Here is a 19,245-nt window from a genome sequence, read left to right as displayed (position 1 = left end):
TGTGCTCCACGTGTCATTCCACGTGATTGTTTTTGGGGCCTTCAAGTTTCCCTGTATTTTCAACATACCACCTCACAACACTTCGTCAAATGAAATAAAATACAAAGAATGCAGTTTCTGTTTTTATCATTACTATTACTAGATTTTGATCATTTTAATTGTCAGAAATTATATTATTCGAATAATATTTTTTTTAACTTTTGAAGTATTCTTCTCAAACCTAATGAATGACAAAAAAGTCATCTGAACAAGTAAGTTAACCACAGACGTCAAGTCGTACACAGTAGGCTGACAAAACGGTCAATGTAAATGACTTTCGTAATAAACATGAGCTCCAGTTCGTACTATTTTCTTTGTCCCTGAAGGCAGCATCGCTACCCAGTAAGTACGTACGTATGCGTGTGCATGCGTAGAAGCGTGCCACCACCAACAAAGATGGCGGCCTGTGCGTTACGTAGAGGTCTGCTGAGTACTTTCAGTAAATACAACAATAAACACGCACATAGATTATTAAGCGTGGCTGACAGTAGGTTCGAATTAAATAGATCACAGTTGGAATGCCGAGCCTGCGGAATGTACGGTGTCGTTCAACAGAAGAGGTTCATGTCGTCACGGTAAGAGACATCGCCAGTGCCCTCCTCCTGTCACAGCTAACAAGCTAAAGACCAAGCTATGCGCGTGTTCCTTCCTGAAGATGGTATCCTTTGAGGAAAAAAAAAAACTCGTGTGTCAACATTTACATGTGGTGCACTGAGTGCACCACACTCGTTTTAAACTCATTTATAAATATCAGCCTGTGTCTCCCAAGGGCTTTAAAACTGTGGCGTAGCTGACTTGTGGCGTTCATGGGCATTTGTCTAGCGTAGATTTGGTAATGCCTGGTCGTTCGTGACCGGAAGCACTTTGACAATGTGTTTTCCTCAAAATCTTGTATCTAGTTGTTCTTCTAATAATACTTTTACAAATCGTGTCCTTCGGTAATGACAGTGAGCGACAATTGCAGTGACGGATCAAAACCCACTTCTGTCAGTTTTTTGGAAGTTTCCCATCATTTGTCAGCAAGACTGCATTCATCAGTGACGGATAGATGGACCTTGCTGACGGAATGCCCACCTCTAGTTTGATTTACATTGAACACAACATCCTAACTTCATTGGAGTTGGGGGTTGTATATTTAAATATAGCATAGTACTACTTTCTTGATGGTTTAATTTAGTATCAAGAAGCTAATTCAGGGAACAGGGACGCTCTGTGAGCTAATGCAATGTCATTGTTCCAGTTTATATTCAATAACAGGTTTTGTGTCTCGGTAGCCACAGGCCTACCACGTGTTATGCTCCTCTCTTTCATTTGACTTTTTGTCCTGCAAAAGCCAGTTTGATTTTTTTCTCTTTATACTATTAGTGATGTTAAAATAATTCGTAGATGGCCTTTTGGCTGAATTGGACTAATTGTATAAAACAGAGCCCCCTCTGTGGTTGGATTGACAGCAGTGATTCGCCACCTCCGCTTTCTTTTTTGCCCATATGTGACATATCCGATTTCTTTCATGCAGTGTGAAGGGTACAATTCAATGTTGTTTTTTTTTTCCAAATGTCATTGGGCTTCTTTCATATGTGGTTCGAAATCAGTTATGTATGCGCTGCCTCTGCTGTAGGAATGCTCATCCGCACACATCCGACCTGTACGTCATCTAGAGCCTCATATTCGCTCTGCACGAGAGAGGGAGAACGTTTGGGACGGCGACTACTGACAATCGTGAATCTGCAACGTCTTGAGTAAAAATGTAGTCTTTATATTTGACTTGAATTTACCAGTCATCGCACTTGAAACATGAAACATAAAGCAGACATTTGTGGTGATAGTAATAATTTAGCCACGCAGACATTTAGTGCACACGACAATGACGTGACATCATCTTTAGTAGACGTCACCATTAAATGAGGAGCTTGATGAGCGTTGCCTCAGATCCTAAAAATGTGTCTACCTCCTCCCGCCATGCTACTCTGGCAATATGAGGTGATAAAATGAAGCCCCTACACGTGGGACCACATTTACCTTCGGAAACACTACGCTATTTTTTTTTTTACTGCACGTTTTGTTTCATTTGTTTATTGAACATAAAAACATATACATTAATAAGTTGACAGAAAGTAAGGTAAGTAAAATAGTAAAAAGGAAAGAGAAATCAGTCATCATTCAAACACAATTATTATGTTCAAGGGAGTAGGAAGAAGTAAAAAACTTATCTAGTCCTACCCCGTGTTATGCGTTTATATATAAATAGATCATTTTTATATCAATCAGAAAAGAAAGAAAGTAAGAAGAAAGAAGTCTCCATAAAGGCTCATGCTTTTACCCTTAACCATGATATTTTTACAACTTTTGGTTTGTATCGGGATTTTATACATACACACCCTGGCACTCTTGTGTCAATTTTCTCTTGTATTCGTAATGGATATTGCAGTACTTTTCTCTATTTATCAACTTAACTCTGATTTATTATTATATTTAATTAATGTTTAGAATTTATCACATTAACTCTGATTGATGTAGGTTGTTTGTACTATTTTTTTAATTTGTTTTTGAACTCAGCAAGCGATTTACTCATTTTCAGGTCCGTTTCGAAATTATTCCACAGATTAACACCTTTGACAGATACACTTCTTTGCTTGATGTTTGTTCTTGTTTTGAATTTTTTGAATAAGTTGGTACCTCTTAAATCATAGCTGCTTTCTCGAATTTTGAAAAACTTCAGAATGTTTTGGCAGAGCAGATTATTGTGTGCTTTGTACATTAATTGGGCGATTTTAAAGTCAACCAGGTCATAAAATTTCATCGTATTTAATTTGATAAAATGGTGGATTTGTGGGTTCCGTATATTTTGATCTATTAATAATTCGAATTGCTTTTTTTTTGTAATTTTAGAATAGGGAGTGTGTTTGTGTTTGTCCTTCAATGTCGCGCTTTGCGCGCATGTGCTTCACGTTTTGGACATGCGTTCATATTAGAAGTTGCATTTTGTCTTTGTAATGTGAATGATTTACGACATAAAAAGATCACATTTAACAAAAAAAAAAAATCTGAATTGGGCATCACCACTTGCAGTTTGAACGTAGCCTGAATTAATCTTATGTAACATGTTTAGCATTTCATTTTCTGTCTTGCCAGTCTTTGTGGGTCAGTCTTTTGCGGGTAACTCGCTGAGCTTGTCCATATTTATCTCTGGCAATATTACAAAGTGTGAAGAGAGAGCTGTGGTGTGTGCTTCTTCAAGCTGTTGCATAATATGCTGGATTGCAGCACAGCTACAGTGAATCACTACAAAGCAAAGCAACATAAATGAAATCAATAGTTAATGTGAGAGAGGATGTTAAGTGTATATGAGCCATTTTTTTGCTACTTTGTTTTGTATATAATGAGTTGAGGATGAACATTTACATCCCGATATAGGTAACTGTAATGATAATTATCCTGATATATTATTTTCCCTTTAAATTACATTAAATTAATGGCCGTTTTTAAATGATTTTGTTTTCCTTCATAAAATATAATTTATGAACTGTAGACCACAGAATAACAGGGAAAAAAAGAGGAATAAAATTCAATACAAATATCAAGTGGCCAAGCAAATGCCACTGAAAATATCTGGTTGTGCAACCCACTTTTCAAGGAATGCAATGAAGTGTAAATAAATACAACACAGTGCTTCAAGTAAGATTCAAGTATGCCTCTCGATTATTCAGTTGGAAGTGATTATAAATTAACTGTTTCAGAGGTTGAATTTTCATAACACAAGATTATCAGTTTTTTCTGAAGGGATGTGATGTCTGAATTTTTCGGGCACTGTGTAAAAGGAGTTTTTAGATAAGAGATGTTGATAAGAGATAAAGAAGAAGGTAGTCGAGTGCGGGGCTGCAGTTATCGACTATTTTGGTATTCGGATATGTTATTGAAAACTCAATCAAATAATTGAGTGTTTGGTTGATCGACTATTTTGGTATTCGGATATGTTATTGAAAACTCAATCAAATAATTGAGTGTTTGTTTGAAAAAAAAATCTCTCTCTCTCTCTCACTATTTATTTATTTTTTCCAGGATGACACGAACTCTCTCTCTCTCTCTCTCTCTCTCTCTCGCTATTTATTTATTTTTTCCAGGATGACACGATGTTTGACTTTACACCGATCTGCTCAACTGGATCGAAGTCAGCAGATATTTTTCATTTTATGCAAAATCGGTGATCCACTGTAATGTCATAATTTGCCTGATCAATCAATGACATTATTGATCGGATCCACAAAATAAGACGCCACCTCGTTTACTCCGGGGCCATTCTGTGATTCCATAGTGTATACGCGAGCCCAAACAATCTATTTTTAGCCTCTTCATGTGTCATGGGGGCAGAAAGTCTTTGTTTGCGTTGGCAGGCGGAGGTTCCACCCCTTCGCTCTCGACGATCCAATCAAAAAATAGCATTTGTGTAGTTTTTTTTTTTTTTGTTGACTGACAAGTCAGTAAATGTGAATTAAAAGAAAACCTTAAAAATCTGCGATTCTCAGTTTTGTTAGCTTTGTGTTTTGCTGAGGTTCAAAAATGCAAACTACTATACTTGTGCAGTTTGAAAGTATACTCAGCATGCCTTGAAGGCCTTTTTTTTAAAATAGTTATTAATAATTACGGTTTTGTTGTGGGAAGTTTGAATGCCACTGTTGGCTGTCATGGCTATGGAGATAATCTATATCTATCAATATCCCCAAATGACAACAGTGGCATTAAGGTGTTGTGTCAACGTCTATAACAAATTAACTGGATTAACCAAAAAATGATCAAAAACTCATATCTCTGTTGTAGGCCGGAAATCTCGCCACCTCATCATTCAATTCGGTTATGAACTTATATTTGATGATCTTGGTGCATCTTGAACAATCTTGAATCAATTTTATTTTTCTCATTGTGTGACTACTTTTAACAGCCAGTCCCAAATCGTATGTCCAGAGACCAGGGTACTTGCACTCAGGTACTGTATTTTCTGCACTATAAGGCATCCCTATAAGCATTCAATTTTCTCAAAAGCCGACAGTGCGCCCTGAATTCCGATGCGCCTTAGATATGGAGTTCTTTATATTCCACTTGGAGTTGTTTCTCTGTTAATGTTCCTCTGCCATGTAGTGGTGATTATTAGCAGGAACCAATTGTAACCTAAAAGGGTTCTGCCTGACACTAATTGACACGCCAACAGACAACCAGTTTGTGAGCTCTGCGCAGCCAATATGAAATGAAGATAATACCAAACATGATCTTGGTGCATCTTGAACAATCTTGAATCAATTTTATTTTTCTCATTGTGTGACTACTTTTAAAAACCAGTCCCAAATCGTATGTCCAGAGACCAGAGTACTTGCACTCAGGTACTGTACTTTCTGCACTATAAGGCATCTCTATAAGCATTCAATTTTCTCAAAAGCCTACAATGCGCCCTGAATTCCGATGCGCCTTATATATGGAGTTCTTTATCCACTTTGAGTTGTTTCTCTGATAATGTTCCTATGCCATCTAGTGGTGATTATTAGCAGGAACCAATTGTAACCTAAAAGGGTTCTGCCCGACACTAATTGACACGCCAACAGACAAGTAGTTTGTGAGCTCTGCGCAGCCATTATGAAATGAAGCTAATACCCAAAGCATAGTTAACCAATGACTAAACGAAGGAAGGAGGAGACAAGCAAGACCTCTCAGGATATTTAGCCCTTCATGGATTTGCGCCCAGGGCGTTTGTTTGCCTTTTTATTGAATCAGTTGTGTTCATGATAATGTTCCTATGCCATCTAGTGGTGATTATTAGCAGGAACCAATTGTAACCTAAAAGGGTTCTGCCCGACACTAATTGACACGCCAACAGACAAGTAGTTTGTGAGCTCTGCGCAGCCATTATGAAATGAAGCTAATACCCAAAGCATAGTTAACCAATGACTAAACGAAGGAAGGAGGAGACAAGCAAGACCTCTCAGGATATTTAGCCCTTCATGGATTTGCGCCCAGGGCGTTTGTTTGCCTTTTTATTGAATCAGTTGTGTTCATAACTTTTGTCTTTCATTTTATTGTTTTGTAATGCCATTTGTATTTATGTTTCATGTCCGTGTTTGTGACCAGTTCTCATGGCTTTGTTAGAGCTGCAGCGGTTGTGAAGGCTCTATTTAAATAAAGAATGAAGCTAATACCCAAAGCATAGTTAACCAATGACTAAACGAAGGAAGGAGGAGACAAGCAAGACCTCTCAGGATATTTCGCCCTTTGTGGATTTGCGCCCAGGGCGTTTGTTTGTCTTTTTACCTATAAGCATTCAATTTTCTCAAAAGCCGACAGTGCGCCCTGAATTCCGATGCGCCTTAGATATGGAGTTCTTTATATTCCACTTGGAGTTGTTTCTCTGTTAATGTTCCTCTGCCATGTAGTGGTGATTATTAGCAGGAACCAATTGTAACCTAAAAGGGTTCTGCCTGACACTAATTGACACGCCAACAGACAACCAGTTTGTGAGCTCTGCGCAGCCAATATGAAATGAAGATAATACCAAACCATAGTTAACCAATGACTAAACGAAGGAAGGAGGAGACAAGCAAGACCTCTCAGGATATTTAGCCCTTCATGGATTTGCGCCCAGGGCGTTTGTTTGCCTTTTTATTGAATCAGTTGTGTTCATAACTTTTGTCTTTCATTTTATTGTTTTGTAATGCCATTTGTATTTATGTTTCATGTCCGTGTTTGTGACCAGTTCTCATGGCTTTGTTAGAGCTGCAGCGGTTGTGAAGGCTCTATTTAAATAAAGCTGTACTGTATTCCCTTTAGCGTAGCACCATCTAGTGGATACATAGCCTAACCGCAGCCACTATTGTAGCTTCTATTCTGTGCGCCTTATAATGCATGGGGTCCTATGTATAAAAACAGTTTTAAAATCGGCCATTCATTGAAGGTGCACCTTATAATCTAAAACGCCTTATAGTGCAGAAAATACGGTACTCTTGTTATGTGACACAGACACACTGACTGTTGCACATTTCAAAGTTTGTATTGGTGTTCACTCTTCATTAAAATGCATTACATTATGGCCACGGTTGATAGGTAGGTGTTGGGATGGTTCGCAGCCGCAGCCACGATTGTAGCTTCTATTTTATGCGCCTTATAATGCATGGGGGCCTATGTATAAAAACAGTTTTAAAATAGGCCATTCATTGAAGCTGCACCTTATAATCTAAAATGCCTTATAGTGCAGAAAATAGGTACTCTTGTTATGTGACACAGACACACCGACTGTCGCACAGTTCAAAGTTGGTATTGGTGTTCACTCTTCATTAAAATGCATTCAAGGTGTTCTACGCAATCTTGTCAAAGTTACAATTGAGATTACGACTGGAGCAAGCGAAGGCTCAATGAGGAAGTGGGATTTACTCTCCTGTAGGGATCATGTAGATTATTTCTATAAGAGGGAATCTTTTCTATCATAAACAAAGCTGAATAGAACATAAAATCAACATCTCAGTGGAATGTGATGAACACACAATAACAGAAAAGCCTTTTACAAGAGGGCCATTGACACAAAACAGTTTGTTTATATGACAACACTGTTTTGGAGTGCGAGTATGGCCATGGACTTGTGTGTTCAGTTTGGGCATGTGGCAACTATGTCACAACCAAAAAATCAACGCTGGACAACAGCACTATTATTGTTGTTGTTTTTTTTTTTTTTTTATTGAGCAAAATGTTCATCTACTGCCTCTGGACTGTGTTCAGTTATTTATAGATGTCTGTCAGACATGGACAAGACTCAGGTGAACAGTGAGTGCGCTTGCACTCAGGTTGTATTGACAAAGCAACACCGCCATCTACTAAAGAAACTTTTTTTTTTTTTTTGGTACAGTATACACAAGGCCTGTGACCGTCATATCGAGAGGCTAATTAAAGAAATAATCAACTGTGATAATGTGGTTGCACAAGTGTACACACCCTCTCATTACTTGGGATGTGGTTTTGCACAATGAGTCAATCCCATTCAAACTCGAGTTAAATGGGAGTCAGCACACACCTGCCAGCCACCTTTGACACTGCCACCGATTAACTTCAAATGAAGTTCAGAGGTTATTGTAGGGATTCAATTGAGTTGTACAGGTTATAATAGGGGCGGCCCATTGGCCCAGTGGTTAGCTCGTGGACCTCACAGTGCAGAGGTCATGGGTTCAATCCCGGCTCCGGCCTTCCTGTGTGGAGTTTGCATGTTCTCCCCGGGCCTGCGTGGGTTTTCTCCGGGTACTCCGGTTTCCTCCCACGTTCCAAAACCATGCAAGGCAGACCAATTGAACACTCTAAATTGTCCCTTGGTGTGAGTGTGAGCGCAGATGGTTGTTTGTCTCTATGTGCCCTGCGATTGGCTGGCAACCACTTCAGGGTGTCCCCTGCCTACTGCCCGAAGACAGCTGGGATAGACTCCAGCACCCCCCGAGACCCTTGCGAGGATAAAGCGGATCGCAAAATGGATGGATGGATGGATGGTTATAATAGGTCCATTTAATTATCTTGGTCATAAGCTTGGCATTTGAACAGGGCCGAATTCTGAAAACTTATCATGCAGGCCAAGTTTTATTACACTCTGAGTGCTGGACTACACCTCATTTGCCTACCAGTCAAGCCATTTTGATGACGGATGAAACATCTAGATCAGGGGTCCCCAACCGCCGGTCCGCGGACCGGTACCGGTCCGCGGACCGGCGGTTGGGGACCCCTGATCTAGATGACACCCATCACACTGAGTATCTCTGCTCTTTAGTTGGCATCTTAAGGTAAGGGTTAGGCTCACCATTTGCAAGTCATGGCCAACAACACGGAAAAACTATGCTGTTAAAAGTGACAAACCATCAAGCAGAACTACAGTTTTTGAAGCACAGATTAGTGGGGGCGAACAGCATTCGCTTCTGACCAGTGACGTATAACTCAATTGTTTGAAGTTGTCATCTGTGTAATGCGTAAACCCTTCTCTCGTACCTAAGATCTACAACTGAGGATTGGTGCCATTCACATTTGAACTTGTTTGTACTGGTACTAAACTGTACCAATTTTTGGTGGTTGTCATAGAGCCAGTTATTGATTCAAATTTCTCTCCCGGCTTCAACACACCTCTGATGCAAATGATTAGCTCACCAGCCGGCTGTGAAGCAGCATTACAAGGAACCTGATTATTTGAATCCGGGAGAAATGGAAAACGGGGAGGGCAGCGGCCCTCAAGGACTGAGCGTGGACGCCCCTGATCTATTGGCGTTCACTCAATGTTGTTTTGACCATGTGGTCCGAAAGTGAACATTTTCTAAAATACTGCACTTGACTCTGCGTCGTTCTGTAATGAATGCTCACGTTCCAGAAAGAAAGACCATAGCTCTTATGTAATGCACAGGCATACTGTCGGTACGGTCGTGGGTCTCACCACAAAATTGTCCTTGTGAAAGCTAAAAATGTGTTTGCCGTAAACCCAAGCCAGTTTTTATTGACGTTGCCTCTATTTGGCAGGAACAGGCCTGAGGGGAAGATTTTGGAGACGGTGGGGGTGTTTGAGGCTCTGAAGCAGCACGGCAAATACGAGACGGGGCAGGTAAAAAATTGCATGGTCATTCTTGTTGGACCGCCATACTTTGGAGGGGTCGCAGGTTGGATGCCGGGGAACACATTCTTGGTCCATCCTGACCTATTTTGAGTTTTCCCAATTTCATTTAACGTTGTGATGTTCCTAGCTTTTAAGCAAATACATTTTTAACACCTGAGTATGATGCCTTGCATAAGACGTTTGATCTCATTTCATTTTCGCCGAGGTGAACCTGATCTCATATTCAATGTCACATTGTGAGCGCCCATCTCTTGTGTTGTTCTCAGCTCTTTCTCCACAGCGTCTTTGGCTATCGAGGTATCGTCTTGTTTCCGTGGCATGCCAGACTGTACGATCGAGACATCACACCGCCCATGTCTGAGAGGTAAAGCCCCTTCCTCCTTCTAGATGACACATCTTGAGTCAGTCAAGGCTTTCCAGAGTTTGTGCATTTTTAGACTATGTTGCTCCTGCGCAGGCCCAACCTTCATATCTTTTGATTTGATTTGTTGATTTACTCCCCAGCAAGCCGGAGCCCCCCGGTGCCCATGGCTCAAAGGAAGTGAAGGGGAAGACTCACACTTACTACCAAGTTCTGATTGATACTAGAGACTGCCCTCACATTGTAAGTTTCTGTATTTAGCAATGTTATATTTTCATTCGGAGCCATAGGGGGATTCTTGTTTTTTACATTTTTTTCTTGAAAGGAAATGGACTATGTGTATTTAATGTAATACCACACACACCAATGCTCAGTTTTGAATAATTTGGAAAGAATCCTAATGTTCTTTATTTATGGGAGTGCATTGTTCATTATTTTGAGCTTTTCGTTCACAAACGCACGATCAAACTCTATTTGAGAGCAGTGCACTACTTGTTTTATGGACTTTGTTTGCTTGTCTCTTGCATCACATTTAGTATTGTGTGGGATTTATTGTCAGCGAGCGCTTGCGCATTGCCAGCAACTCAATGCTATAGTTGTAAGCTTTTGTGTTCTTGCCTGATCATTTCTGTCTGTTTTTGTATCCCGTCACCTCCTTAAAATAACTGCCGAAGTCATTTTTTCTGGAAAAAAAAAAGGAACCACATTCTGATTTTTTTTTTTTTTAATGTAGTAATAATTGTAAATTTCCCCAGTGTGGGACAAATAAAGGTTATCTTATCTTATCTAATTTCATTTCAGGCCTAGAATTGAATGATCTTGTTTTAACGAAGGATGTAGCCGATTTTAGCAGGGGAAGTGTTTAAGGAAAAAAAAAAAAAAATCAAATTTTGACTTAGTTTATCATTTTAAGAGGCTGACGAGATGATAGCTACTGTGAATCTCAGGTGCACTTTGCCTTTTGAAAAGGTGAAATTGACTGCATGCAGGCCCCCGATTTACTGATTTACACCTGTTATTGATAAATGTTGGTTCGTGTTGCATTTGACAGTCTCAGAGGTCTCAGACGGAGGCAGTGACGTTTCTGGCGAACCATGATGACAGCAGAGCGCTTTACGCCATCCCAGGTATGCGCCTGTGCCGTCTTTCATCGATCTCGCTTCTGAGTAGCACCGCCATTATATGAAGAAAATCTGCCGAAAGCTGTCAAAGATGCAGTCATCCACCGCTGCGTCTTGTACCCGCACAATATTTTGAATTTGTCTCTCTCTCCATCAGGCCTAGACTACGTGAGCCACGAAGACATCCTGCCGTACAACTCCGCAGAGCAGATCCCCATTCAACATGAGCTGTTTGAACGCTTCCTCATGCACAACCCTGCCAAATGTAAGCACTCACCCCCCCAGTCTATTGTCTCCCTAGAGTTGCCAAGAATGTCGCTTTCTTATGTACTTCCTCCTCCTCCTCCTCACGCTTGTCATTTCTCTTGTCACCTTTGGTGTAAGCTTTGTTCCTCACTGAACTTGTCCTTCTCTGGTCCATCGTAGCTCCTCCGTTCATTGCCAGAGACACCCTCAAAGCATGGCAGGAAAAGAATCACCCCTGGTTGGAGCTCTCGGACGTCCACAGGGAGACCACTGAGAACATCCGGGTCACCGTAATCCCTTTCTACATGGGCATGCGGGTAAATAATGGGCGTGCGCTACAGCTAAGAAGCCGTCACGAGAGCCTCATGTTGTTGTTAGCGTGGTCATGGTGGCGCTTTGGGTTTCCAATGAGATTCTCAACCTTGAGTTGTGTTTATTATTTTACTTTATGTAAACTGTTTTGTAAAGCGCTTTGTTACAGCTGCCGCTGTTGTGAAAGCGCTATATAAATCAGCATGTATTGTATTGTATTGTATTGTATTGAGTATTTAGCGGTTTTGGCAAAGGAAGTCACACAGTTATAAATATTAACTGTGATATTCTTTCTCTCTCTCTATCTAGGAAGGCCAGAATTCTCATGTATACTGGGTGAGTAGTGGAACAATGATGCATACACAGGCCCATAAAATAGATGAATAACCTTAACTACCTTCGAGACAGTTTTATTAATGCACCTACTTGGTCATAAACCCTCCCCCCCTTGTGGTGTCCAAAAAACAACACCCCCAAAAAAACGTATAATTCAATTTAAAAACAAAAGGCAACTAACCCACACATCATTTTTTTATATCCTCCATTGTTGATGTTATGCCAGATTTTTTTTTTCTAACTTGATTCTGTGTGTTAACTGTGTGTCATCCTGTCAAGTGGCGATACTGCATCCGTTTGGAGAACATGGGCAATGAGGTGGTTCAGCTGAGAGAGAGACACTGGAGGATTTTCAGCCTGTCTGGAACCCTGGAGACTGTCCGAGGTCGCGGCGTGGTTGGCAGGGTCAGTGCGGCTCACTCACACTCTGACTGACACACAATGCTGATTCCTCGCGCTTCGTCATGACTCAAAACAGAACATCAATTCATGCCGTTAAAGTGGTGCGAGGCCAAAGTGATTTCTTTTTCAAAGGGGCCCCAAATTACTGCTGGCACATCTGCAGAAGCTTGTGACGAAATAAGCTACCCGAATTCTAAGCAAATTAGGTTCCACAAGGCTGTTGGTGTCTTCAATTCATAAGTTGTCTGGATGGACCCAAGTTTTATTAGGGCTGAACACGTTCTGGATGTCGGATAGAAATTGTGATCTTAGACAATGCGATTTTGTGATTGTCAAAGCTGCGCTTTTAAAAATTTTGTTTGTTTGTCTCTTTTAAAGCACTCTTATTGCCCCCATGCTTCACCCGATCACCCGTCAACGGTGGCATGCTACTCGTGGACAGGTCACACTAACACGTCATCTCTGAGCCAGCGAAAAAAGCGTCACGTTCATGTCACACAGTCACCCATCCTCCCCGAGTCCCTGCTTTCCTGTCTGCTTGCAAACGCTAGCTCTGCACCGTGTCTATAGGAAACAGTTACAAGTTGCGTGGGGCGGATCCACTCATCTAAGTCTACGTAACTAAAGGAATTTTAAACTAACATTGACAAAGTAAATTGATTCATGGATTATCAAAGTAGTTATTGATGCGTTTGATAATGGATTCGTTTTCAGTGAATCGATGCATCGTTGCATTTCTACACTGAACCTTGATTTGAAGAAAATTTGAAGTTGCAATATCTGTCAAAAAAAAAAGTCGCATCTCACCTTTTTTCCAAAAATCTTTCAGCTCTAGATTTTATCACAGAAAACCACAAAAGACAAAGAAAAGTTATAAACCGCTCGAGTACAAATGAACGGGTTTTATTTATATGCCTCTGTTTATTTCCCGGCAACAGCTCAAGCTTCCAATGGCTGTTGTTGTTTTCACATAACAATCACAGAGCCTGTGGCTTGGCCCAACTCGGCGCTGGCCATAAACTTATGAAGATTTGCTACAGAAAGATTGCACAGGTTTAACGTTTGCAGTTGTTGGCCCGAACGTTTTCAGACCAGTTTGGGGAGGAAAAAATCAAAGGCCACATCACAGGATAAGTGGCCAAGAAAAATAAATGCCGTGTACTATATTTGCATCACAACCTTTTTTTTTGTCATTCTGGGCTTCTTATTGTGTGATTAAAGGAGCCAGTGTTGTCCAAAGAGCAGCCAGCATTTCAGTACAGCAGCCATGTCTCTCTACAGGCCCCGAGCGGTCACATGTGGTGAGTTTTTCTTCTGTATTTGATGTAAACACCAAGCTTGTGTTTCTGCTATTTTTATTCCACACTTCTCTGTGCGATTAACATCATCGCTTTCCTATTTTTTTTTTATGTTCAGGGGAACATTTCGCATCGAGAGGACTGACGGCTCCCATTTTGATGTTCGCATTCCTCCTTTCTCCCTGGAGAGCAACAAAGATGATAAAGCCCCCCCGGCAGGCTACACATTCTAACTGCGAGTCGTCAGCCCCCGACCCAATCATAACTTCTGCCTTCAGTATCAGAAAAATGAGCGAGTTAAGGACGGAGACTTTATAGCATTTTCTAGATCTTCCAATTGCACACCCACATATCCCATTTTGCTGTTTGAGTGAATACAAATATGCATGGCCAGGTTAACTTGATTTAAAGCAGACGCTGCCTGGATGGATGGATGGGGGGGGGGGGGGGTGTTGCACTGCAGTGGAGGTCATGTTTGGCATCAAATTGCTGAAATATTGACCAGGTTGTGAGCTCTTACTGCTGCTGTTGTGTTCCCAAAGAAAGCATCTGCAGCGGAGCATCATCCAATGACTTTCACTCTGGTGTTATTGGAAACAGTATGTTACAATGTGTCGATTCCTCTTTTCATGTTAACATTTCTTTACGCGGCTTTTCTGTTTAGCTGTGCAGTTTTTCTTTAATAAGAGAGATATCCAAACAGTTTACAGAATAAAAGCATTCACACTTTACACCCTCATTTAACAGTTAGCACCAAAAAAAAAAAAAAAACCCAACATAATTTTGCAGGTTGGTCTTAATCGAACATCGCACAAATGTGGAAGACCTCCTTAAAAAAGTCGCAATGAAATGAGCCCTGTGTTGTGTGAAGTAGCAACGGTCAACCGATCCAGAGAGTACAAAGCAGGACTTTAATTAAACGTGGACAGATTTGAGATGAGCCACACTTGGATATAGTTTCTTTTGTTTGATTGGAGTCTAAATACCATCCACTGGCAGTCACTCAAGTATAAGAAGATGGAATGTGTCAAAATCTCAACAAAATTTCTCCCTTTGACAGAAAGAAGCAGCGTCCATGTTTTGTACCACAGATGAAGCCAGCAGGGGGCAGTATTACTCCTGCAATGTGTGAGTCAAGAAATTGGCTGTTTTTATCCCTGCAAAAAACAAGTGATTTCTGCTTATTGTAGACACAGAGGATGCCTCGCATTCATAGGCGAACTGTTGGACACTGAAAGAGAATTTGAATGTTTAGCCAAAATTACTCTTCGTGCACAAGAACGGACTCTTAGATAATTGTGTTTTGATAAGTGATTTGAAACTCTTATGGTTGGAATACTGTAAATAATAATGTAATTAAAGCCAAATAAATATGTTTTGGAAAATACCTAATGAATGCGTTTCTTTATACATGGGTTTACGAATAGTTTTGTTACCTTTTAACACAACACACAAGTTGTGATCTGACCCAGGCTTTTGTGCTCGTTCTTCACTCATTTGAACGGACTAAAAAACAATTTTTGGTTTGTTTTTTTCCACTTCAGAATTTCTTTTTAATACTAGAAGCTGGGCAGAAGAAGAACCTCTTACATTTTAGTACTGATCCAATGTGCGGTTTGAGGATTTTATTTTCACTTATGTTTTTATTTGCGTTGAGTCACTACCGCACTTGCCTCCATCGCTTCCATTTGATGATGTTGCAGTGACATAAACTTGCTGTAAAGTGAGCATCGACACCACATTTAGCAGGCGGACATGTTTAGGTCTATTTTCTATATGCCAATTCTCCCAATCACTTGCGGGATGAGCTCTCCCATGTGACTTTGGGCAAAAAAGCAGCGTACACCTTAGACCAGTGGTTCTTAACCCGGGTTCGATGGAACCCTCGGGGTTCGGTGAACCAGTTTCAGGGGTTCGACAGAGCCTCTGCCATGGAGGTTAAGACACACCCGACTCAACATGTCAATTAATTATGACATGCCCGCTTGGCCATCACCGGCTGGTTCATTTTGTGCAGTTAAAAAACGTTTACTTTATACTTATTGTGTTTACTTTTTTTTCCCGTTTTTAACAAATACGTTTTATGTCTTGATTTTGTAAAAAGAAAAAACATTTTTATTTGTCACTAATGAAGGGTTCGGTGAATTTGCATATGGTTAAGAACCACTGCCCTAGACTGAAGATGGGCTCCGATTTTCCCGCCACAGAACTCAGACACACAGAGAGGACTGTGAATTTCGATTTAATTTATACACGAAAATTATCACCGGTACGCACACTGTAATCCTTATGAAAATCACATGATACTGTAGAAAGAATTTTTAAAAAACAGACAGTGCCCTCTGGTGGAGAAACACCTCATGGTCGTGAAGAAACGCCACGGTTTTGTGTACGATGCTTCTGAAAGGTAATATAGCCACATTTAGCAGGCGGACATGTTTAGGTCTATTTTCTATATGCCATTTCTCCCAATCACTTGCGGGATGAGCTCTCCCATGTGACTTTGGGCAAAAAAAGCAGCGTACACCTTAGACCAGTGGTTCTTAACCCGGGTTCGATGGAACCCTCGGGGTTCGGTGAACCAGTTTCAGGGGTTCGACAGAGCCTCTGCCATGGAGGTTAAGACACACCCGACTCAACATGTCAATTAATTATGACATGCCCGCTAGGCCATCACCGGCTGGTTCATTTTGTGCAGTTAAAAAACGTATACTTTATACTTATTGTGTTTACTTTTTTTCCGTTTTTAATAAATACATTTTTTATGTCTTGATTTTGTAAAAAGAAAAAACATTTTTATTTGTCACTAATGAAGGGTTCGGTGAATTTGCATATGGTTAAGAACCACTGCCCTAGACTGAAGATGGGCTCCGATTTTCCCGCCACAGAACTCAGACACACAGAGAGGACTGTGAATTTCGATTTAATTTATACACGAAAATTATCACCGGTACGCACACTGTAATCCTTATGAAAATCACATGATACTGTAGAAAGAATTTAAAAAAAAACAGACAGTGCCCTCTGGTGGAGCAACACCTCATGGTCGTGAAGAAACGCCACGGTTTTGTGTACGATGCTTCTGAAAGGTAATATAGGTTTTAATCAGCCTACACCTGGCAGTCTGTGTTCCATGATTTTAATACTGCGTGTACAATACTCAGTAAATGTTGTTTGAGTCCTTATGTAGCCCTCCTATTGTAAAGAATAATGGGGTAATAAGACGCTGGAAACTTGTCGGTGCTCTCTGCCTGGAGGCGGTTGGGGGCGTGCTTCGTGCACTCCAAGCGAGAGGTTGTCATCCATAATTCAGTCCCAACCCAAGCAAGGCGAGCAGGCAAGTACTCTTCCGCTCTTCCTTGGACAGACGCTCAGCCTGGTTGTCACACGTATATAGCGTTCTGTGGCAGGCGACTGGTGAATTCCGCGGCCGCGGGTGGAACGCAGGAGTGGAACACTGGTGACAAAGAGACAGTCGTCTTTGAACCGCGGACGTAAACATTGCCATGCCCTGAATGCTTCCTGCACCACCGCCTCGCTCCGTGCTCCGCTCCAGGACAAGGGGGGGCTCTTGTTGGGGTGGCTGAGATGAGAACACGGCAGCAACAACAACACATCGTTCCCGGAGGTAAATCAAGGCGAAGACGCGTTGAAGTTGTGTTTGGGACAGGAGACTGCGGCGGTCTTCAGTTCTTCTGTGTGACTGGTGCGTTTTGAGCGGCCATGCTGCAGGCAGCATCCTCCGACCTCTTCCCCACTTGAGCTGCATGAACTGCTTCCCCCTGCTTCTGCTTTATTGTTGTTTTCTACTCCATGTACGGCAGTGCCTTTCTCATGCAGATTAAATCCGAGTTCATTACTGGCAGTGCTGCATAAGCCCCCTCAAGTGTCCAGACTGTAAAGATGTGATCAGCTGCAGGCACTCCGATGGAAACAATCGCCAAGGCTGCCTCTGCATGACCGACTGCCCGTTGGGATCAGGCTTGTTTTTATCACAGCACACAGCACCATGGGGGGTAAACAGACCAAGGGACACGATGCTGGAGGAGCCAGCCCTCAGCACAGCTGGAGGCGCACCCCCACCAAGGAGCGAGGGGACCTGTTTGCATCCCTCATGCTGAGGTCAGGGGACAGGCTGAGCCGCGGTGTCACCCCGCCGCCTTACCAGCGGCGAATCGGAATGATCCAGGAGATGATGTTGATGGCCAAGCAGGGCAAACACGACGAGGCGACAGAGATGCTGAGGACACTCCGGCAGGTAATGCCACTCCGCTCTTTGCTCAGGTTTTGTCTTTGTAACCCTTACATCAGGGTCGGGTCAAAATTGACCTGTTGACAATGTGAATGGAAGAATACTCTGTCAAAGTCATTCTTCACCCTGAAATGTGATGATTTTTTCCTAAGGAGACCCAAAATACACAAAAATTACTTTCGAAATGTCATCCTAAGCTTGTGTACACTAAGGTTGTGCTGTAAATCGATGCGCAGCCGCTTTAGACCCAATGGTAGTCATTTCGCAAATTTAGCGTAGGCCAGCAGAACTGCGAGAGGTTTGCACTGCTGTCGAAGTGGTCACAGCCAACTTCAATCGTGGGCAATCAAAGCGCCTCCTTTCATTCCCTTGAAACGGAGCATACCAGTCATGCACAGGGTTTTTTTGGGGGGGGGGTTACTTTTAAAATGTATTCCGATACAGTTATGAGTTACCTGTTTATAAACGTACTTTGTAATATAATCCAAGTAATTTAACTTGAATACTTTTAATTAATTTTGTATTTCTCTAATACCAAATATGCTCATGAAGACAATATAAAAATAAATATTTCTGCAATATATATTTGTACGCAGTGGCCCCCCCGCTATTGGCCGGCCTGCAAATAGCGCATATCTATTGATCAGGGATTCACAACTAGTGTGCCACTGCTAAGGCACAGTAGTAGAAGAGCTCATATTGACCACTGTAATTGATCAAATTTGAATTAATTGGCCCAAAATGTATTTATTCATCACATGTAACATATCTTTGTTGATCCATCTATGCCAGCGACTTATAGAGGCAGACGGAACTACTTAATGATCTTTTATTAGATGGTGGAAAGTATAGAATTGATATGTACATCGTTACGCCCATGAGGTTTTGTGGCTGTTAATTTGTTTGTTAATATGTGTACAAGAGCTCTTCCCCTGCTCCTTCCTAATTGATGGCCTTTGCCCCCAACTCAGCTAACCAATCAGTGCAGGGAGAGTAACCCGATTCGTACAGTGGTACAAGCGTATCGTTATACAAAATTTTCAAGTTATGAAACGCCTCAACAGGAAAATATTGCCTCTTGTTATGAAAGAAATTTCAAGATACCAAAGGTGAAAATACATTATGGGCTGCTAATCGCAGCGGCAAGTTTCCTGAACGCAACATACTTATAGCTGTTCTGCCATTGGCTAGTCCGAGCATCTTCCTGGCATCCCTTTGGCTAAGGACCTCTACCGCACGTGTCTATGTGTGTAGATAGCACCCTCGTC

At 41.5% G+C, this 19,245-nt stretch overlaps 2 protein-coding genes across 5 annotated transcripts in view; both read left to right on the top strand.

Moving 5' to 3' along the window:
- Window positions 1–398: 398 nt before the first annotated feature.
- Window positions 399–15,112, top strand: poldip2 (polymerase (DNA-directed), delta interacting protein 2). Of its 2 annotated transcripts, none has more exons than XM_019861592.1 (11): window positions 399–614; window positions 9,562–9,637; window positions 9,916–10,013; window positions 10,154–10,253; window positions 11,062–11,137; window positions 11,289–11,396; window positions 11,558–11,694; window positions 11,999–12,025; window positions 12,305–12,430; window positions 13,649–13,728; window positions 13,844–15,112. In XM_019861592.1, exons 1-11 carry the CDS (start codon window positions 406–408, stop codon window positions 13,956–13,958), a joined length of 1,152 nt encoding a protein of 383 aa, XP_019717151.1. In that variant the 5' UTR covers window positions 399–405; the 3' UTR covers window positions 13,959–15,112. The 2 variants fall into 2 exon arrangements, with proteins under 2 accessions (XP_019717151.1, XP_019717150.1); XM_019861591.1 differs by having other exon boundaries at window positions 9,556–9,637.
- A 1,670-nt stretch (window positions 15,113–16,782) lies between these two features.
- lrrc75a (leucine rich repeat containing 75A) overlaps window positions 16,783–19,245 on the top strand; it is a 31,163-nt gene continuing 28,700 nt past the window's right edge. Inside the window, exons 1-2 of one of the 3 annotated variants that reach the window (XM_019861653.1) lie at window positions 16,783–17,353; window positions 17,566–17,983. In XM_019861653.1, the coding sequence (XP_019717212.1) occupies window positions 17,735–17,983 (249 nt within the window). In that variant the 5' untranslated portion in view covers window positions 16,783–17,353; window positions 17,566–17,734. Of the gene's footprint in view, window positions 17,984–19,245 lie in introns of all 3 variants that reach the window. The other 2 variants (XM_019861652.1, XM_019861651.1) reach the window with 2 other exon arrangements.

The sequence above is a fragment of the Hippocampus comes genome, unplaced genomic scaffold, assembly GCF_001891065.2.
Source record: "Hippocampus comes isolate QL1 unplaced genomic scaffold, H_comes_QL1_v1.1 scaffold122, whole genome shotgun sequence".
Classification (NCBI taxonomy): domain Eukaryota; kingdom Metazoa; phylum Chordata; class Actinopteri; order Syngnathiformes; family Syngnathidae; genus Hippocampus; species Hippocampus comes.
Note: the sequence above shows the minus strand (reverse complement) of the source record. Positions and strands in the feature narration are given on the sequence as shown.

Coding starts and splice junctions, on each gene's coding strand:
- poldip2 (XM_019861591.1), top strand. CDS start 406: ATGCGTAGAAGCGTGCCACCACCAACAAAGATGGCGGCCTGTGCGTTA. Junction 615..9,555: donor AAGAGGTTCATGTCGTCACG/GTAAGAGACATC, acceptor TCTATTTGGCAG/GAACAGGCCTGAGGGGAAGA. Junction 13,729..13,843: donor GCCCCGAGCGGTCACATGTG/GTGAGTTTTTCT, acceptor TTTTATGTTCAG/GGGAACATTTCGCATCGAGA.